We start from the raw sequence: 22063 nt of genomic DNA, 5'->3' as shown, positions 1-22063 counted from the left end.
TCTCAGTCGAGTATTTAATTTTCTTAACTTTTGAAGGCTGAACTCCGAAAATAATTGCCAGAAAGTTCACATTTTTCGAACCCTGACTGTTTATCCAACCTTCCAACACAACTTTAAAAAAAAAGAAATTAAAAATAAATCTGCATGGATGAGTTTTAATTGGTATTTGCTACAGCCGGGATTTTTGCGAAATTCATTGATTAATATGTTTTTATAAAAACTCATAAAAACTCGTGTCAGATACGATTAAATACATTAGTGTGATCTAAGTGTAAAGAATAAACTGCAACTTTAATATCATTATTGTTAGTGTTGTTGTTGTTAAGGGAAATCACGTGGATTTATGTGAATACAGTTATAGCAAGGGAGGATTACTTACTGAACAAAGGCTTCAGACCTCCAAGGCTTTCACAATCAAAGGTTTACTATGGATTGAGTTAAATACACCTTTTTAATAGCATTAATCACATCTTACAGAGCCTGTGTGGAAGACAAACCTATTTCAGTATATTCAACAATCATAAACATTCATAATTTTCATTATACCGATAAAGTTTTCATTTATGAAAGACTTACAGTCATCAGGGTTTTACAGTGTTTTCAGTCACAGTGTTTTCTGCTTTGAAACACTTTAGCTCCCTCCAAATAGTTTTTAGCCACTTAAAGTAAATTGCACAATAATGATAATAATAACATATTTTTCATCTGGAATTTTATTTACTCAAGAATATCAGACATTTTTTTTCTCATAATACATAGATTTCTGACAGATAGGATAAAATGGGTCTCTGACACAGTACTAAGCAAACAGGAGATCTAATAGTTAATAATTAAATAAATAATTAGTTTTGTGCTTAATTTCCAAAAATGTCTACAAATAAAATCTGAAAAGGATGAAATCTTATTGTAGTTCACAGTTTAAAACAAGCGAGACCTTTCAATGTCACATTTCCACCTCCCCAAAAAATGTTTTCAAACATTTTTTTGTCATGTTTACAATAAACGTTTTCAAAAACATGACAGCAAGTATCAATTAGTTGTGTTCAATTAAAACTTTAATTAGTCCCCTTTCTTGTTCTTTGTGAGTGATCACATCTATTTCCCTTTCATCATCCCCGTCTGCCTCGTTTGGGTTTGACGAGACTTCCTTCAGAGAAGAGAGGCTCCCACTGCGCAGGATGCCTTTACCCCACTGCAGAAGGCTGTTGAGCCCATCACTCACAGAGCCCTGAAGGTGCAAATGCTGTTTGTTCATAGGAGTGCCTCCAGGCTGGTGAATCTCTAGATCTTCAGCACTCATCCTGAAAACATGGAAGATACTTTAAACCCAAAGATGGCAGTGGTTGTGATTTATTTAGGAATGTAAAATCAAGCTATTACAACAAACTGTCCAGAATGGAAGTGTTAAATAAATTTTAAGTATAAAAATATACTTACATTTTCAAAATTGTAACTGAAAATTATGATATATTCCCATTATCATTATGTAATATTATCATTATTATTATATTATATTATCATTATCATATGGATTAAAATTTTTATAAAAAATGAAAAAGATTTTTGACAAGCTACAAAAAAAAAAAGAAAAATCAAGATAATCATAGAAGGATTGATATATAATTCCAGTTCTACTTATAAATAGAGTTCACAAATATTTACATTTTGAATAAAATACACACACACATATATAACATAACATAACAAGATGAAAGAGGTGGCTTGGGTGAGGGAAGTCTGGGCTTCTCTGCTCAGGCCGCTGCCCCCGCTACCCGAACCCCATAAGGTTCGGGTAGGGTGGATGGATGGATGAATGGATGGATATACTCATATATCTTAAATCCCATCCCTCTCACTTTACCTCATGTCATAAGTGGAGCCTTTGAATGCTGGTCTGAGGCTCTCCGCTGCTGTCGACAGAGTGTAAGGGATGGAGAAGTGTCTCTGCATCCAGTGTTTGTCCTTCACCATTGGAGCCAGATTCTGGTACATGTCGTCCACAGCCAGCATTGACACCTGCGGGAGAAAGAAAGAGATTTAACATCTCATTCTAGGTTTCTAGTAGTCATAATTAGGGGGAATGTCTGAAGGGGAAAACCTGAAAGTTTCTGTCAATCAACTGGTTCGTTTCAAAGTCATCATCATCTTCACCAAATGGATTGATGATCAGCTCTCCCACCTACAAAACAGAAACAGAAACTGGACAAGCAAACAGTGGGAAAAAAAACTGCATGCGTCAGTGCTTCAGCATGCCTTTCTCCATGCAGCTGTGATATTCAGTAAACATCTCAGTCTACTGTTCCCAACTGATGGGTCAGGGGCCTCCAATTGGTCACCAGATAACTTAGAGGGTTTATGAGTTGAACAAAGAAAGTTCGCATACATAAGCTTGGCGTAGTTGTATTAGTTATTCAAGTAAAACCAAAAGACAATCTTGATAGGAAATCTCTTTTTAGAACAGCAGCAACAAAGACCTCAGCATCACATCATTGTTATTTTTTTTACTTTTCAACTGCTGTGAACAACCAATTTATGCTCATAAGGTGTATTTTATGAGCTTATTGGATGTCTTTTTTTTTAAAGTAAAATCATACAAAACCACAATGTTAAAACTGTCACAAAAAATAAAAAGTACATATTTCCCTCTGAAATATGATAAGACTATATTATAGAGCCTGGAATGGAAGTGTGCACTTATACATGATGGTGCTGTGTTACCTTGAGCCAGCCAGTGTAAAAGAAGAACTGCAGCAGGGTAAAAACAGGGACGTACAAGTCCAGTCTGTGGTCCTTGTAACCTTTCTCGGGATTCAGGAATTGTCGGCCAATCACACAGAAGCCAAAAAATGAGTAAACTGCAATAGTTACTACCTACACAGAAAAAAAAAACAATGAGATAGAAAATTAGGGGTTGCTAAGTACAGTTGTGTCTCAGGAGGTAGAATCATCTGGTGATTTATATGAAATTGATGAAATCTGACAAGCACATATGTTGTTGAAAAGAAACAGCAGAAAGGTTTTGTCATGTAAAAAAACACATTTTATGTAATGATCTAGGCAAAAAACCTGAACTGGTCATGAGTTAAAGAAGCATATCCATGTGCACCACTAATATGATTCAGGACAACAGCAACATTACATGCTGATGGTTGGTTTAATCTATAAAAAAATCTAAAAAGAATCCAAGTTTTATTTGATAATTCCTTAATATGTTCTAGATATAAAAATCTTTGAATGTATTTAGTTATGAATCAAGTCTATAGTGATGTACAGCACTTAAATGAATGGCTCATATTTCATTGGCTGATCGTACCTGAGTGTAGACCAGAGGGATGCTTATCCAGTCGTAGTGGAACAGCAGACTGCACTTTGCTCTGTAGTTATTGAGTTCCTGCAGATGTAGTACAGCAGTGGAGTTTACGCACACTTTAGAGCCATAGATTATTTGTAAGTCATAGAAAATGTGTAGGTCTGCTCTTGTTGCATTCTTTAGTAAACTCCTCACATCCATCAGCAGCCTCAGAGCTATGTCGTCCCTCACTCGGCCCTCCTCTCTCGCTCTTGACGCCAGGTTTGAAAACCACGTCAGAGGCATCCAGTACTTGTTGAAGTCAGAGTGCAGTGACTCAAACTTTTTCAGCTCCTCCAAGGTCATAAATCCTGCCCACGTATTAGACACACTTAGTTAACATGATATATGAAACCATTAAATTACTGACAGCAATTAAAGTGACTGCAATAAACTGAACTGCATAACACTGAAATGTTAGTATTAGGATTTTATTCACTTTAAAATACAATGAAGTAAATGTGTTTGAGTTTTGGTCTGTTAGTTAAACTAAACAAGACTGAGAATCATGATGGCTGTTCTTTTTTTTTCCATTTTTCCCCCCATTGTAACTGACAAAATACTTGTATCCCAAAAGCCCCACTGCCCAACTCAATCTTAATCACACATTTTTACTAAATGGACAAACTCCTTATCCCTGTGAGGTGTACAGTGGTATATTGTGACCTATAAAAACAATTCTCTTGGCTGAACTCTTCCCTGTTTTAGTGCTAAAAATATATATTTCTGTGTGTTTATAAGTATTTGATGTGTAGAAAAAACTTATTTCAGCATTATTTTGTAACTTATAACTAAGATTTGGTGAAGTAAAAAGATGCCTGTGAGAAGTACAAAAGGAAGAAGTCTTGAGTAATGAGCCCTTTATTTTTTCCTCAGTATTGTCTATATTGGAAGCACTCTGTCTTTCTTACTGGTACATTCAGCAATTATTATATGTCTGAATATGGTGCAAAAGGTACATTTGAGATTTTTAAAATTAACTCGACTTTTGATTAAGAACTGTTGCTCTCACCAGCCTCCACAATGTGGTCCAAAGTTGGGAACCGCTTGTGAACTCTTGTGCTAATGGAGCGGAGAATAAGGACTGAAGATAAATTGGCATATCTCATGAGGGTTCGTCTCAGCAGACGGCCCTTCTCATCAGTCCCGTGGACGTTCCCAGACACCACCATCATCAGGTTGTCAGGCAGTGGGAAGCTGGTGTACTGACCCCACCACCTATTAAAGGCCAAGGTCACATAGAAACCTAGAATAAAACAAAAAAAAGAGAGAAAGTTCATGCATATGATTTTTTTTTAGTTCTTTAACTGCTGTATGATTCATTCTTACCAAGCACAAACAAAACAGGGATGTAGTTGGTGTTGGTGAACTGATCACAGTAAAGGGCGATACGCTCAAACAGATCCTGCTGCCTCCGTGTGAGGAGAAACCTGTGGAGCAAATTAAAATTGTCACTGCGAGACAAACAAGCAAAGCTAGGTAAGAGTAAGAGCGGTATGAAAATGTGAATTTACCTGTAAAACAAACTGAAAAACAAATAAACACTACAAAACACCAGTAACTCCTTGTAGAGCAGCCTGTAGATGCTTCCCTTCCACCTGAACAGGAGCCTGGAAAAGCCAGCAAACCTGGCATTGGCCACCTCAAGACTGTAGGAAACTGTCATGTTTAAGCACCAAATCCCTGAAAAGCATTAAAAGGCATTTAAATGTATGTTTAATAATTACATATACATAAAAGACTTTTTAAGACCTGTCCTACCTCCACCTGTGCTGAATCCTGTTGTCCTGAGAAAAAAGTTTCTTCCTCTGGGCCTGAATTTAAAGCTCTCTGTGGCGCTGTCATAAATTAACACCTTAGTTTTATTACTTGGGAACCTGCAGCCTAAGTGAAACACACCTACGGTTACAGACTGCATGAAAACATCTCTTTTTAAGCTCACATAACTGGTTTGAGTGATCAGCAATCAAGTTATTATTCAGTAAAACCTTCCAGTAAAAGTTATAATCTATAAGGTTCTCAGTCAACACAAAAGTGTTAATAATTATTGTGTTAATTCCTCCTGTTAGTGCTGAGCTGACTTAAATATTTTTAAAAAGTTAAATTATTCTTACAGCTGTCATTTATTCTAAAAAAAAAAAAAAGATAAATAATAATTAATGATACACAAAAGCAAAAAACAAAACAAAAGACAAAAAAAATCTAGTGTTGTATCACATTAAGCAAACAGAAACACTAAATTATTACATGTCAGAGGCAGTTGGGCTTAAAAAATATATTTTATTTATATACAAATTATACATATACCTGTATAGGGCAGCAAGGTGTCATGGTGTTTAGCACTGTTAGCTCACAACAAGAAAGTCTGAATCCAGCATCTGTCCGAGGCCTTTCTATGTGGAGTTTGCAAGTCCAAAAACGTGAAGTTAGTGGGTTAGGTTAACTGGTGACTCTAAATGGCCCATAGGTGTGACTTTGAGTGTGAATGGTTGTCTGTCTCTCTGTGTTAGCCCTGTGACAGACGGATGACCTGTCCAGGGTGTACCCCGCCTCTCACCCCGTGCCAGCTCCAGTCCCCCCCTGACCCTGAAGTGGAGACGTGAAAGAGGATAGATGGATGGATAAGCTATATAAATTTAGATTTTTAATGAAACTTGTACGCAAACAATTGGACTGCAGCTTCTTCTAAACTATGTATGATTTATCACACTCAGGAATGCATTTTTTATAAGAGCAGACTTTATAATAATCGTGTATAATGTTACATAATGACGTCATTACAGCTCATATTGGATTGTAATCTCTGCAGGGGAATAGCTCTTTATATGACTTCTAAATATTTAGAATTGAGGATTTATTTTATGATCAAGACTGCCATCTGTTTTATAAATGTATCCATTTTATGTGCGTATTTGAGAGGATTATATCAGCTGTGTCAGTTTTACTGTTTGATGATGTATTTATTACTGTTATTGACTTGCTTCGTCTAGTTATCTGTAAGGCTGAATTACGTTTTAAAAAACTTGCATGTTAAATTTTAACATGCAAAAATTTAACATGCAAATGTTGTTGCACAATTGCACAAATCTGCTGTTGTTTTTTAATCATTTGTTCTCACATAATAAAAAATGTGGCGTTTTAAGCTATATGTAATACTATTCTGACTGCTGTATGTGCCTTTTCTTTTCAAATAAGGTTTACTTACATATGTAAAGTAGAAAGCAATATTTAAGTGAAAATGCACTGCACACTTTTTCTGTCGACATGCCTTTTTCTGATGTAACACAAATAAGTACTTTGGACCTGCTATCTCAGCATCCTGCCACAGAAAATCAAACAGAGCGCACACAGATTGATTGCTCAGCAGAGGCCGCTAGGTGCGTAGACTGTGTTATTTACTGGTGACTGTGATAGCAACAGTCTAAACATCAGAGCTGTCAGAGGTGTCCATCCCTCCAGTCTCCGTCCTTTGTAACTGGTTGCTGTGCTTAGCTCACTTGTTTGTTTTTCACATAGTTACAGCTCCTCACTGTAAATCAGACTCTTCTTTTCCAGCCCTGCTTTGGACACTGGTTCTGTTTGCTCACCTCTGAGTGGACATTTATGAGGCCATGTATCCTCCACTGGAGCCTGGATCAGCAATCACTGTGGACTTCCCCATTCCCAGCCTGAATCCGAGTCTCACAGTGTTTACATTTTTATTTGCACTGATTTTTGTTTTACTAGGAGATTTTAAAAATATATATATATCCACGCTAAAAAAGAACTAATCTCAATTCCTGACACTAGGTGGCATTATTGTAATGTGCAGCATGGCTCTGAGCCTCAGCCCTTAGGCCTGTATTTACTTCATAAACAGAGACACCCAGAGGCTCCTTTATTGACAGAAAACAATCAAAGGAACATCTGACATATTTAACACTTTGTTTGCATTTTATGTCAAAACTCTCTCTTTATTACTGGTTCCAGAAATCTTAAAAGTCTTGCTTTTTACTTTGCTTCCCTCGTGAGTATCAAACTGACACACAATGGTTCGTCTGTGATCTTGATCTATAGATGAAACACACGCCCAGATTAGCATCCATGGATACTCAGACAACTGTTTCAGCCTAGTCATTTCCTGCCTTTGGCTACTGATTGTGGCTAAGATCTCTGAGAATGGCACTTCCATGCCGATCATTTTGGTAACCCAATGCTGTAATTACAACTTCCCACGGTGAGTGAAATTAGAGCTCAAAAGAGGGATTTCAGGTAGCTGGGGTCAGCCTGGGTCATTGCCAGGGCAGAAAGGGGAACAGAAAAAGATTAGGAGTCTGTTTTCAGAGATACTGAACACAAATACTTAAAGACAAGCTTTTATTTCTCTGTCAACAATATTAAAGTGTATACACAATCAACATAGTGCATCTTCCTGTATAAATGTGGTTAAAAAAATCAGTGCTTTTATTACATACAGTATTGCCATTTTACATCTGAATGATTACTAATGATTCAGCGATACTGAAGACGTTACGGAGTGTCAAATATGTAGCTAATGGCACAAAATCTGTCTGCAGCATTTGCAAAGTGTTAACATTACAGAGAATCAGGACACAATTTTGTCTCAGGCAGATATCTGACTCATTGTCAGTTTTACAGCATTTTTACTGAAAAAACAACAACGTTACACTTAGCCTGTCACCACAAAAACAAGCCAACGTAGTTTGTTTTTCTTTCCTTTACAACAGTAGCCTTTCTTAATGAAAGTAGACTGACTAATTATAAAAAACAAACAAACAACAAAAAATCCCAAGCCTTGACTTATATTTGACATTTTTAAGACATCTCAGGCTGTTTATCAACTGTTTTATGAATTGATAGTTTATTAGTTTTCTTTTTTCTTTTTTTTTTTAAATCTTTGTTCAAAGACAATAAAACATATACAATGATTTTGCTGGTCCGGACTTAAGATTAAACTAGCCTACATAGCCTATTAACTAAGATGTCTAACAGGCTTTTTAGGCTAACAAACAGTTTGTCAAACAAAGCTCGTTTATGTTAAAATGAAGGAGGGTTATAAAGTTTGATTACTTTTTTAAATATTCGGATTCCATGTATCCTATTATTTAATTTTGGCAATTTTAATTTTCCAGCAGGACTAAATTTAATCAAATTCAAATATATTTAGTCTAAATGTTACGGCCCTAGCAGGGCCTCCTTCTGAAGGTGCCTGTGTGGGCGTGTCCCACCACCTCTTCTGCCTGAGGTGCCACACTTCCCTTTTGTGCAGCTGACTCTCGTCAGTAATCAAGGAGATTTAAGCCCAGGGAAAGGTGATTTCTGGGCCAGAGTGCCATTAGTGTGGTTACAGCTTGTGAGCTGAGTGTTTGTAGCTAGTGAGCTGTGTTTTTGGTGGTTTTCAGCTAGTGAGCTTCATGTCCGTATTTGCAGTTAGTGAGCTGCTCTTTCTTTTTGGCTTACGTTTTACTTTATTGACAAAAGCCTGAGTTTTGTTTTCTTAAATGGTGATAGCGGCTTGTCCGTCTCTTTTAGTTGAGCTACTTTAATAAAACTCTTTAATTTAACCCTCATGCCTTCTTGTCTCCTTTTTCTGACCCGGACACTTTTTGTTACTTCCCCCTCACCGCCTAGACCCCTCAGGGGAACGTAACACTAAAAAAAAAAAAAGTGTGCTTATTGAAATGTATTTGACACTAAGCAATAGCACAACACAAATGTCCAGTAATTTAGAATGTAATTTTAGAAACATGTAAACCTTTGGACTTGTAGGTATTTATACAGTCAAAAGTATAGTTAAGGTAGTGAAGTTTGAAAGTTGGCGCTTTTTTATGCCTCTTCCAAAATTTCAAAAGTTAGCATGTTTGCTAACTAGCAAGAAAATTAACCAAATATATGATTCATTTACAACTTTAGAATGTGGGTTTACAGGTTACAATAAAAAAAAAAAGGTTAATAGTACATTCACCGTAGCTTTCTACTGTTTTTAAATGCTAATCCTGAATGTTATCAGTGTGGTTTAGCTAAAGTTATCTTATATATATCAAGCTTTGGCTAAACTTTAAACAAAACAAAACTGGAGAGACCACATCATAAGAGACTACTTCATTCATTCTAAATTAAAAACACACTGTTTCATATATGAGGTAATACGAGGTAAGGTTTACTTATTGCTAACTTTACATGTAGCCTTAGCCTCACTCTTTTTATGCATTTTTTGTATACACCAAATACATTTTTTTTAACATTAGTCATTTCAATTAATATTGAGAAACCATAGACAATATTTTATTTTTACCAGTTCATGAAGTAAGTTTATTATTAGCTAAAATTCATTTGAATCTCAGTGTTGCTTCAATGTAATTAGCAAAATAGTCAAAACAAATGTTTTTTTTTTTATATATATATATATATATATATATACATACAAGGACACATAAGAACGACAGTAAGTTAAAAAAAAAACTAAAAAAAATGTTTATTAATTGAATCTAAATTATAGAATTTGATTTAAACTTTTAAAATGTGGTGAAATTCAGCAAAACTCTCTGTCACACGGGCTTAGGTGACTTAGGAACTGTACCAAAAACCTCCTTGTGATTGCTTTGGCTACTAGCAGGTTGCTAAAGTTTGCATTGAAGACAGACTTCACTGCAAACCCTTGCTATCCAACTACCAGTTGTTAGTGAAGATTGAAGAAGCGTAATGTAAAATAGGAACTGGAGAATGTTCATCTTCACGGAAAAAGTGTGTCAAACGACTGAAACTAACAGGCTTGAACACACAAAACTTCACTTTGAAAGCAAAATGTCTCAGTTTCCAGTTTGCGTTGCACTCTTCACAGTTCTACAACACTTAGTGAGGAGTTGGCGAATGTTTGCAGACAAGTTAGAATGCTCCATGCAAACTACGGGCAATCACAGCAATCTGTTGGCAATCAAAGTAATCACAGAGGTTTTTGGTGCAGCACTATATACCGCTGTCTGATTAATTTTATCCAACAACACCCAGGAAGCACTTGCCAACTATTCAGGAAGAAAATGTTTTTCCTTAGCAACCTCTTGCTAGGTCCCCAACCAGTCTCCAGGGCTGTGTGACTAGAACTTAGACTCCAGGAAATGTTTTGTCTTTAGTGGTGGGGATAAAGACAAGACATTCATGTAACAGAGTACAACCTGACTCTAACAATATGCTAACTTGTATATAATTTTTGCATGTTTGGCCAGATGAAGGTACCGAAACTACTTGGTTAGTTTTAGGAAAAGACTGTGGAGGAAAAGACTGTGGATTGGGTTAAAATACTACATTTATGACTACCACAGGATAAATGAGGCAAATTGTGTCCATATTTACAAACAAGCAAATCACATTTCATGGCTATTTCACAAATTGTGAAATTAAATTTTGTCAGCAGGTTATTCAGTCAGAAATAAAGTCCAGTGCATAACTGCTGCCAATGTAAACCTATGACAAAAATATAAAGCTTGACAGGCACTGAAATAATAACCAGAGAATAACATCTAAAATGCACAGAACTGTACATCAGTGGCATGTAGCTGTATGTCCCTTTTACATTAACATAACAACAAGCTGTTTTGTGAATCAACTGTCTTTGCATTTGTCTTTTGACCGAAGAGCACTTGGCAACCTTACAATGTTGATATATAAAGCTTAAACGTAAAATATGTGAAAACTCATCTGGAAAATACAGATCAGTTTTTTTCAATTGCAGGAAGTTCCACACCCTTTGCTGCACCCTCAGTATTTCACTGAACAAAAAAACCAATTAGCCTGCGAAACCAGCAAGTGTGAGAGCGAGACATCCGTCTGTTTTCCACATCTTTGATAAGGATCGAGTGTCCTACACTGTCACAATAACCCTGCTGAGCACTGTTTTCTTTCGTGCAGGTCTCAGCTCCACTTTACCGAACAAGCACTGCTTAGATTTGTATCTTAAACCAGCATTTAGGCCCAACCGCCATGGCCTTTTTCAAACTCTCTGCACATTTCAGTGTGTGACGCAAAGCAAGCGTCGTCATCTTGTCTGTCCTTTTATCCTCCCTTAACAATGACAGACACATAAAATTAGATTTGTCATCTTAGCTTTACATTCTACATTTAGCTCTAAATTAACTACGAACATAGCGGTGGGATTATTCATTGTTAAGCACCTATATTTCTGGTTGTGCAGCTTAATCAGGAATTCTCTTGTGTTCGGTACAACAAGTCGAACAGGAATGGCCGGAACAACGACAGTTGTGTGAGGTAAAGAAAAAGTAGACACAAAAGGCTGCTGTACTTAGCAGTTAAAAATATATCCTCGTTCCTTGTCTTTAAAATGACATTAAATGCACACTGCACTCGACTCAGTATTAAACAGAATAAATCTATTTCCGCGTTTTTCCATAAGCGAAAAAAAAAAGAAAAAAGGAAAATCAGGCCTCCCTTTTGAGCCGTCACTGCGTTCCTCGGGTCCCACAGGAAAAGCTCCAGATTAAATCACTTCCTCACACATTGTGATACTGTGGAGGCTGGACCACACTGTCCCTGTAACTAGTTAATGCATTGTTTGGATTTGGCTGTTGTTTTTTTACACACTAATAGGAAATTTGGGGAAATACATTTATTTTTTTCTACCCAGTTATAGACTGATAAAGCTCCCTGATCTGTGTGTTACGTATGGAGACAGAGGTAAAGGAGCATTGTTCTTCCTAGAACTGAGGGCTTCTGGACTGAGATCTCAGATGTAGTATATCCACCTGATTATCACTAGATATAATTTAACTTAATGTTATTTTTTTATGCTAGAATATAAGAAGTTTTATGAAGGAGCATAAAAGTGATTTACTTGCATTCCTGATCAGAAAATTTAATTTTGCTGTTTGAATGTTATGTTTGATTCATTTCTGGCCTCTCACTGAAGTCCAGTATACTGTCTCAAATTCAAGTATGAAAAATTTAGTTCAGTGAATTCAGTTATTTCAGTTGTAAACAAGTCTTTGAAAGATTTCTGAAATATTTGTGTTTTCTTAGTTTTTTGACAGGTGGTCTAAGAAATTTGTAAGGTACTCTATGTTGGATGCTTGTAGTAAAAGCCAAAGGTCTAAATTGTGTGTATAAAGCCTGCGAGCCAAAAACCCAGGCTTCATTCTGCTTTTAGCATTTGTTTTTCTCTTTTGTTTCTCCTCTAGGTGCTGTATAAATGTCATATAGAGTGGGTAATCGTAATATGGTCTAAGCACACAGCTATAGCTGCGAGCACAAAAGCCTCACTCCTGCTGTTCAAATCTGCTCCTTCTACAGGGCAGCCAATCAGAAGAAACTTGGCTTAAAGGGAGATAAAAAAAGTCTTGTTTCAGACATAGAAGAGCTGACCAACATAACAGGTCTTCTTTCGATGAAGGGCAAAGAGCTATCTGGCTTTGCCCAGGTTAGACATCAACATACTAGCACCTTAAAAAAGGCCCAGTCAAACCAGAATACTGAAAACATTAAATTTGTATACATTTAGTTACCCAAATTTATGCCTCAAAGCAAGCCAACACAGCAGTGCTGGTTTTGAAAGAAACCAAATTAGTGTAAAGTAGATGTTTTTCTGTGGGTTAAGAACAGGCGCATCAGTGTCGGCTGCATTTGACTTACAGGAAGTCCTTCACTGCTAATTTAAACTGCACTGTTATCAATGCTGTGCTTTTCCACCTATGACAAGTCAACATGTCCACTGTAAAAAACAACAACATGTATTTCTGCCTCTGGTCACTGACACTAATACATGTATGAATTTATTTCTAAATAAGCTTTGGACTAGCATTAGCATCTTCATGTTAGCGCTTCCCTGTTAGATGTAAAACTGTTATCAAACCTCCAAAACTAATTACAGAAATCTTGGTATTTCCAGGCTTTTAAACTTAAAAACGTAACTTTATTTATTCCAGACACAGAAGCAGAAATAAAAAACTTCTAAAATACCATGGCGTGAGCATGCATCGAAGCCATGACAGATTTGTCATTTATTGAGCTACAGTGTTGTTTCTGCTTAACTTTAGTTTCTGCATTTATCAGATAGGGCAGTACAGACAGAGCAGGCCCTGCTGTATCTTTATGCTATGGGAGGCTAACTTCTAGAAACTTTCTGTGTGTTATGACACAAGTATATGACTATTTTAAGGAAAACTCTTTTCAGATATTTGAGAGAATCAAGTGGATCAGTTGCCAAACCAACTGAGACTAGGTAGTTCTGCTCTGATGAAATAAAAAAGAAGACAGACAAAAACACAAAGAAGGACAGAAACCTGTAGTAACTTTGGCAGGAATATCTTAAGACCTCATCATGCAGGAAGTTGGTTTGAAGGCACCATGTGAATGCCACAAATATTCTAATAAAGATTTTTTAAAGTATTTCCTGTAATGCTGATCTATTCTTTGGTGGAAGATGATGTCGCCACATTCTCGTACTCGCCATGGTCCGAGTCCTCCAGTTCAATACCTGGCACCAGGTTGTAGTACTCGGTTGACTGAGTCATGTAAGCTTTCTCCCTGTCAGCTGAGTCTTTCATCACTTCTGTGACACTCACCGTGTCCAGCTCTGTATTATTGGCCCCATCAGGCTCCTGGGAGCCTTGCCTCTCCTCTGTGGAGCTGGAGCGGCACGAGGTGACTCGCGGAAGAGACTCTACTGAGCCCAGCTTGATCTCCACTTCTTCATAGATGTCCCTGGTGCTGCCCAGGAGGGCGGATGCTGGGCGAAGCAGCAGCTGGTTCTTCAGGATCCCCTCTCCAGCTTTACCCTGCTCAGCCGCTGAAGGCTGCTGTTTGCTGCGATGCTTCTGGCCGTTGGAGCTGGAACTGTGAGGCCTCTTTTTTGAGCTGCTGAAAGTAGGCACTTCTTTTTTCTTCCTCGTCCTCCCACAGCACCAGCAGAGCAGCAAGGTGGACAGGACGAGGAGGGGAAGGACAATGAAGAGCGCTGTGAGGCCGGCTGGCCGACACGCATCGGAAACCTTCACCGACAACACAGTCCTGCCGGCCAGGTGCCAGGGAGAGAAGCAGGTCATGTTCCAAAGCAGATCCTGCAGTTTGATGGTGCGATTAGCCTCCCTTCTTGCCTCCAGGCCTTCCACTAACAAGCAAGAGCAGTCCCAGCGGTTCCCATCCAGCTCCAACTTTTGAAGCCTCGGATTGTCCAATATAGAGCTAGGGAGGAAATTTAGCTGGTTTTCTTGTAGAAACAACTTCTGGAGGTTGTTGGAGTCCTTTAGAAAGTCCCCAGGAAGCTCCTGAAGTAAGTTCCCAGCCAGATCCAGCTCCTTCAGACTGGGCTGTCTCCCCAGAAACCCACTTGGTAACATTTTTAGTCTATTATGACTCAAAAAGACCTTCTGCAATGCAGAGGCCCCAGAAGCCTCTTCGCCACTGATATCGAGAGAGCTGATATTACAGTTGGAGAGATCCAGTGTCACTATGTTTGTTTCATTGGTAAACACAGACCAGTCCACACGGGTGAAAGCAGATCCAGAGTAGTTCAGGCAACACACATCAGCAGGAACCTTGGAGGGAAACTGGGACATAATGGTGGCTCCTGGACAAACACATCCAACAGCAAGTCCTGTCTTCACTAGCAATATGAAAATCAGCCGGAGACTCCACTGGAAAACCATCTCTGAAACAGAAAAGACTGTTAAACCCAGCACAGAAAACATGACTTCATCACTACATATTGGTGCTCTGTCTGTTACTCCACCCTACCTGTTTCCTTGTCTCTAGGAAGGGATCCACTTTATGTTGGCTAACAGAGCTGGAATTATAGTTGTAAACCTAGCAGCTCTTCCTCCAGGTTGCTGTGAGGATCGCAGGAGTTGGCATGGTGACGCGAATCACTGGGGATCAGTTGCTAGCTGTGAGAGAGGAAACAGATGCTTCTATGACTCTCACATGAAAGTAATCTCTTAACTGGCAGATGGGAGTTACACATGCATGAGTGGAGTGAAAAACCGGACTCTAATCTGAGAAGAAGGTTATCTACACAGACTTAGACCCCCTCAAATCTGGATCTATGTCTCACTTTAATGCCAACATGTCAATAAACTTGCTCTTTGAAACAACCTCCAGCATTTTGGTGTTTATGGTTGAAGTTGATTTAACTGTGTGTTTGTGTAAACCTGCTTGTAAGAATTAACTTTGTAAGGTAAATACAGTAGTACTTAATAGTTCAGTTTAAGCCTGAATTTTTGTTTAAATAATTATAATTAATTATAATGCCAGTCAGAAACACCCAAGCTTACTAGCATGCCTTGTAAAAAGTGATATACAACTAAAGTATAAAACTGTAGTTAGAAAATTGCTTGAAAGAAAGTCTTAAAGACTTCACGTGTGATGCAATTTACCAAATGCACAGTGTACAGGATGTACACGCTTTATACATGGAGATAAAAATGATGCTGAGGTTCATTATGGTCACAAAAATGCAGCAGGGTTTCCCACAGATTCTGAGTCTATTTGTGGAAGTTGGGGCCGAGCATGTGTGTGTGTGCACTCGACGGGGGCACATGCACACTTCTTAAGTAAATAAACTGAAAAGACTACTTGGTGACAAATAAATAACAGATTAATAAAAGCAGCAGTTTGTGAGCATGAACTCTGTGGACATGAGCTGCACTTGCTCAAGGCAGCTTTGATTCACAGTAACTGTACCTGTAACTTGTACCATACAGAGTTTATATAAACCATGCAGATAAATATAAATAGCATCCATAGCAGATTTGAGCTATTCCCAGTTTGTGTTCTTTCTGTTAAATTTGGGGCTTGAAAAGCCCACATATTGTTGCTGTGATGGTTTTTCCAGAATCCTCAGTGACTCTTTGGACCACCGGGATAAAAATATGCCCTCCAATGAAGATAAATGAGATTTAGAACCTGTTTACAACATTTCTTGGAGCGAAAAATCTGTCTGTGCAATCAGCGAGCTGAATATTTTTACTTCCAGATGTAGAAGAGTCTGTGGGGATTCTTCAGAACAACAGTAAGTGCTTTTAAATGACCTTCTGGTGCATTTAAACTTTGCTGGTTAATTTAGTTTTGGAAAAACAAATGGTTACCTCAGTGAATATATGCTCTTAATGTCTGTGTAGGGCACAAACTGGACTTAACTTCAACAGCAAAATACAAATGTGCTATTTTTATCCATAAATATAAACTTTGTTTCGTAGTGTCTGGACAGGTTCATTTTGAAAATGTACGGGAATAAACAATTTCACAGCACGTATAGTAAAAAACGAAGATGACTCAGAGGATGGTACCCAAAATGTCTTATTTCACTGTAATTTCACTCCATCGTAATTACTTTAAACTCAGGTTTCATCCCTGCCGTGTGTCTGGCTGGGAGAACGTGACACGACAATATTTTGGAAAACCTGCACTTGGAGACACAAATAAACTAATTGCTGGTCACTTCCTAAAACTCACATGTGTACTGTGACGCCGCCTGAACATGAAAGCGCATGTGGTCGGCATAAACAAGGCCTTTCTTTTCCAAATGACTTACATGTGAAGCGGGCAGGATGACACCAGCCGGGACGGAGACTGTGTTTGTTTCGCCCGCCAAAAAAAGGAATGCGATAAATTATCAAACAAAAAAGCAAGACCCACCGCGGTCTGCCTGTAGACCTCATGTAACCATGGCAACCAACATTTGAAACCAACTTAAGGTAGGGACGGGCTTATCCCAAATAACCTTCACACAACTAAGTCACATGGTAACAACTGGCAACTAGTTACGGTTTCTTCCTGGGTTCAAACCTGAGCAGGGACCTTCTGGGTAGAGTGTGCATGTTCTCCCCGTGACTTTTATCTTAACTTATTGTTGCTCTTTGCTCACAAGCTCAAAATCTATTAGTTGTTCCTTGTACAAGACCAGGGGGTTAGGGCCTTGCAGTCTGTGACTCCAAGGCTCTGGAACAGATTACGACTCCAACTCTGTTTAGCTGACTGAAACTTTTCTGTTTAATCAGGCTTTTTAATTTGTTTTGTTTTCATTTAACATAGTTCTCGTCTTATATTAATTGTGTTTTAATTCTTGTACGTGCTTTGTGACTTTTATGCCTGTGAAATGTGCTACAGATATAAACTTTACTTACTTTGGATCCCTGGTTTCTCCTACCCCGCCTATCTCAGCTCAGGACACTCTCACCAAAGAGATTCCTAATCTCAGCCAAACTCCAGATGCCAGAATTAAACAAGTGATAGAGAATTTATCTGAAACCTTCTAAAACAGGGGTCCCCAATCCCAGTCCACAAGGGCCGGTGTCCCTGCAGGTTTTAGATCTCACCCTGGGTCAACACACCTGAATCACATGATTAGTTCATTACCAGGCCTCTGGAGAACTTCAAGACATGTTGAGAAAGTAATTTATCCATTTAAATCAGCTGTGATGGATCAAGGACACATCTAAAACCTGCAGGGACACCGGCCCGCGTGGACTGGGATTGGGGACCCCTGTTCTAAAAGAAGAACATTTGCTTTTCTTCTAAGCTGTTCTCTGGATTTTGGACCTTTGTTTGGGGAAAACAAGACACAAATCTTCAAGTCTCAGAAAGCTCAATGTATTTTCACTATTTTGATGTCTTATATCAAAACGGGTTATATATTGAACCCACTCTATATAGCGACAGCACTCCCTGATAGCAGTGCGCTCCCAAGCAGCGAAATGCAAATCATTAAAACTGCTCATGAACAGGTTGCTGTGTTTGCCCGTTTGTTCCTCTTTTCATTTTCTCTTTTCAAATATGGATAACCGTGTTCTGACTGGGAATATTCTGTGTGAATGTGTTCTAAATAATTTTGATTGTTTTGTTTACTGGTTCCATTTATCATACTTTTCTAAATGATTAAATACATTCTGGTAGAAATAAAAAGGGGGGCTAAGGCCTTGAACGGGCCTTTGATGTGTCAGTGGGATGTGTCCCAGCTAAAGAGGCTTGCCTTGAATCGTGCAGTCTCAGAGGCTCTACTGCCAACATCCTGGAGTTGGACAACACAATTCCCAGACCAGAACCAACCAGACATGTCTATAATTCCTGGTTTACTCAAGTGTAGCGTTTTTAATAATTTTCTCAGACTCTTCCAGATCGTGAGTGTGCTCCTCTGTAAAACCAGATGTTCTCCTGGACATAAAAGAGGCACAAATGGCTTTTTTTCAACCTTGACTTAAAATATCAGCACAGCAGCGAGGCTCCTGAACAAATGCAGGAAGTGAGCGTCAGTGGAGAGAAATAATCTGCCTTGAGCTGATATCTGCCGCTTGTAGAGATGATCTAACATTTCTAGTATGAGTATGAGGGAGGATGAGATATGGTCGGTATGAAGGAGGCTGTATATGTTAAAGGGAAAGTCTGTATTAAATGGGATCTTATTGCACTTCTGACAGTGAAAACAGCTTCATAGAGAGTATAACAGCTTTAATTGTGTATTTTAATCGTCACTTTAGACTAAAACTAAATTCTTTAATATTAGCATGAAGTGACTTTGAGTAAAACACATCCTTTACAGGGAATAGCTGATTTTTCCCAGCAGAGCCAAGCTGTTAATGTGAACTAGAAGTTTAGAAACGATACAGCACTGCAGGATCTTTTAATGATATCTGCTACATTAAAAAAAAAAGTTTGACCAAGATCCAGACCGAATGACACATTTTACAGTTGAAAAACCGTAAATTAACCTTGTTAATGTTCTCTGTAACAATAAAGTACTATCCCTTAATAAACCTGATCCAGTGTGGCTGCACTGTTATATCTTCTTAATAATTTTCCAACAGATACATCTGCACTCGGCTACTGATATACTGGTCTAGCTTTAGCTGTCATATTGGACGTAATGGCTGGTATGGCAACAGAGCAACAGTCACTGGAGACGAGTTTCTGGACACCTGATAAATGTAAAGTCATTTACATCATTCTTGTTTTGGTTTGGTTTGTGCAAACTCCTGAGACAAATATCTGTCCTCTTTAGCAGCTACGTGCTCCAGTGTGTTCACCAGCTGGTTTCTAACTTTGTGTCTGCAGTTTGGTGCGAAGCCAGCAGTCCACAGACAGTTTACATAGCTTTTTAACACTCAGGAGAACAGTGAGAGTGAACCAACGCTGGCCAGAAAACAAAAGATGAGCTGAAAGACACTAAAAGTGAGGGGTGAAAACAGTTATATCAGTCATTTGCTCCTTCTGCCGCGAGCATTCCTGGGATGACAAACAGGCATGTTTCCACTTCAGAGGAATAAAATCTGAATAAAATATGATCACTTCCATCTCCATATTTTTATTTTCTCATATTTATTCAGGACGAATATGGGAACTTGAAGGTCTCCCTGCTGGAAACTAAACATCTAAATCTGTTGCAGAGTACTGAACATGTGACATTCACTTGTGCTGGGATGCTGATTAGTTGATATATGGAGTAAAGCGTCATTAAAGGGGACTTATCATTCTCTATAATTCTTTCTTTTTTTATTATACCGAGGCTCGATACAGTTCCTTGGTTCTGAAACAAATCATTGCCTTTAAGGCAAATTGCTTCTGATTGGCTGCTCTTCACAAACAGAAGGTTTCACAGCAGGCAGTTGGTGCTTCTGACCTCACAGCCAGATCATTGTTTGGGTGGATGACTATATTATTATTATACAGAGCCAAGAGCAGGAAAAACTGTCTTTAAAAACACTGAGCTTTTTGGCTCACGGGCATAATACTTACACTTACTCTGACATCAGTTTTTAACACTCCGCTCATGTTTAATATTAAAATCCAGTCTTCTAATCGTATATGTATGACAGAAACAGACAGAGAGCACGTTAGGTCCAGATTAAAAAGCAGACATTTATTGATAAATCCTCAAAAAATAAGGAAACAAGACAGCAATCACCAATTTAAGATCTACCAGTGGATGTTCATATGTCATCATTTGAACAGAGCCTGTATAGTGCTCTGTTTATTTATAATATGCACCATTTCATTTGCATGTTGCACAGCCCTGTGAGAAATCTTTGTTCTAACTGATGGCTATCAAGACCCAGGAACATCCCTCTGCACACGGAAAAGGAAAATGCGTGAAGGAAATAATTTGCCTGGAGTTGGACACTTTGGTTCAAATGTTCACACCCGAGCAGGAGCCAAGTCTGGACAGCTCTTGTATATGTGCAACTAAGTTCATGCAGTCGCTCGTTAAGATAACTGCATGTCTGAAATGTCAAACTCCCATCTCGCCCTGATAACAGGGGCAGTGAAAAGGTTATAGGGTCCCTGCTGAGCAGCATCTGACTGACATGCCTTGTTTGAGGTGTCAGTCAGTCTATGTCCAGTATTCAGTGCAAACATTAGCTGATGAGCTGATCTTTGGATTCTGACACTACACACAAACATAAGTCACTTGCTGACCTTTGCAGATCTTCTGAGTTACGCCTTTAAGAAGATTTAAATCTGGAGAACAAGGATGATCTCACTGACCAGCAATGTGAGTTGCTACATCCTCTCTGGGAGCAGAGCTTCCTCTGAAATAACGGTCTCCATTCTCCTTCATTTGAGCAGAAAATATCTGAGCTAAATTAGAGCTGCAGCTGACCACACACTGGGGTGGGGGTGGTGGTGGGGGGGGGGGGGGGGGGGGGGTGATTTGGGGGCTTATTGTGTAAAATTTTAATTCTCCAAACTCAGTACTGTTAAATATTCAAATGTAATTCAATAATTACCAAAATCAAATTAATTAAATATTCTAAACACTTATTTGGTGTATGGTCGACTTTCTGAATGTGATTGGATAGCACTGGGTCACATAGGTCCGTGACCACCTGCAGTGCTTAAATCTGGCCACTGTTCACCATAAAAACACATTAAAAGCATTATTCTACGACTCGGACCAAAACAAAGTGGCTATAATTGAAAAAACAAACAAACAAACAAACAAACAAACACGGGAACACCTCCTAAAAGTTAAGTGAAGGTGCGTTTTGACGCACAAACACGCAGTCCATATTTAAAACACATCACCTTACCTGCGATGTCAGCTACAGGCGTGTTGCGCTGAAACCCTGATGGACGACTCGAACATCACGCACAGCCACGGCAGCAGCTCCTCTCTCCTCTCTGCATCCCATCAAGTGGTCCGTCTGAAGGGCTTCCCCTCTTCCAGCGAATCCGGGGGCGCGTCTTCCTCCGAGAGGAGTGTGGAAACACAGCCTCCTGGTTGTGTGAGGGAGTGTATCTTTGTGTGGGTGTTAATAAAGTTAATCCTTACACAATGTGATCCTTTATTTGGTTGAAGACGACAGATTGAACCCTCGCTGAGCACCGGGCAAAGTTTAACTGAAGCCACTGAAGGTGTGTGATGTAGCAGGGCGCCACCTCTTGGTTGAAGTCGTTTTCAACATTTCACCGACTCAGGATCGGATGAATCCAGTGTTGGCGTATTTTAAATAATAAAAAGCAGATAAATATAAACTTGAATTCTAGCAAAATTTTGTAAAAATTGAGTGCATATGTTGTATTGGTTATTTCATGCACTAAAAACAGCTGAAAGTGGCTGAGAAAAATGTCTGACTCGTATAATCCACAACCCACAGGATGCTGCTGTTCCAACAGTAAATAATCAGAATCAGAACACTTTATTAATCCCAGAGGGAATTACATAAAGAACTATTAATATCAAAAATTAATTAATGGCACAAGTAAACACACTTG

At 38.7% G+C, this 22063-nt stretch overlaps 2 protein-coding genes across 3 annotated transcripts; both read right to left on the bottom strand.

The window, feature by feature from the left end:
• Nucleotides 1-435: 435 nt before the first annotated feature.
• On the bottom strand, nucleotides 436-5146 carry best4 (bestrophin 4). The gene is made up of 10 exons (XM_085253964.1): nucleotides 5111-5146; nucleotides 4864-5032; nucleotides 4679-4779; nucleotides 4362-4595; nucleotides 3506-3660; nucleotides 3314-3391; nucleotides 2719-2871; nucleotides 2099-2179; nucleotides 1862-2016; nucleotides 436-1301 (listed from the first exon to the last, which is right to left on the bottom strand). Exons 2-10 carry the CDS (start codon nucleotides 5013-5015, stop codon nucleotides 1034-1036), a joined length of 1377 nt encoding a protein of 458 aa, XP_085110090.1. The 5' UTR covers nucleotides 5016-5032; nucleotides 5111-5146; the 3' UTR covers nucleotides 436-1033.
• A 3647-nt stretch (nucleotides 5147-8793) lies between these two features.
• Nucleotides 8794-21648, bottom strand: LOC146553261 (uncharacterized). Of its 2 annotated transcripts, none has more exons than XM_085255176.1 (3): nucleotides 21379-21648; nucleotides 15092-15240; nucleotides 8794-15005 (listed from the first exon to the last, which is right to left on the bottom strand). In XM_085255176.1, the coding sequence occupies exon 3, from the start codon at nucleotides 15001-15003 to the stop codon at nucleotides 13762-13764; it is 1242 nt and encodes a 413-aa protein (XP_085111302.1). In that variant the 5' UTR covers nucleotides 15004-15005; nucleotides 15092-15240; nucleotides 21379-21648; the 3' UTR covers nucleotides 8794-13761. The 2 variants fall into 2 exon arrangements, with proteins under 2 accessions (XP_085111302.1, XP_085111304.1); XM_085255178.1 differs by lacking the exon at nucleotides 21379-21648 and adding an exon at nucleotides 16887-16942.
• Between the last annotated feature and the right edge of the window lie 415 nt (nucleotides 21649-22063).

This window comes from Mchenga conophoros, linkage group LG18, assembly GCF_057382185.1.
Source record: "Mchenga conophoros isolate Kocher_MC1m ecotype Shallow Benthic linkage group LG18, M_conophoros_male_GT1.1, whole genome shotgun sequence".
NCBI classification, from domain to species: Eukaryota; Metazoa; Chordata; class Actinopteri; order Cichliformes; family Cichlidae; genus Mchenga; species Mchenga conophoros.
Note: the sequence above shows the minus strand (reverse complement) of the source record. Positions and strands in the feature narration are given on the sequence as shown.

Excerpts from the sequence above, each read along its gene's own strand:
- best4 (XM_085253964.1), bottom strand. The coding sequence starts at position 5,015 with ATGACAGTTTCCTACAGTCTTGAGGTGGCCAATGCCAGGTTTGCTGGC. Across the intron at positions 3,661-4,361 it reads GGACCACATTGTGGAGGCTG|GATTTATGACCTTGGAGGAG; the intron begins GTGAGAGCAACA and ends ATACGTGGGCAG. Across the intron at positions 1,302-1,861 it reads GGCTCCACTTATGACATGAG|GATGAGTGCTGAAGATCTAG; the intron begins GTAAAGTGAGAG and ends CCATGTTTTCAG.
- LOC146553261 (XM_085255176.1), bottom strand. The coding sequence starts at position 15,003 with ATGGTTTTCCAGTGGAGTCTCCGGCTGATTTTCATATTGCTAGTGAAG.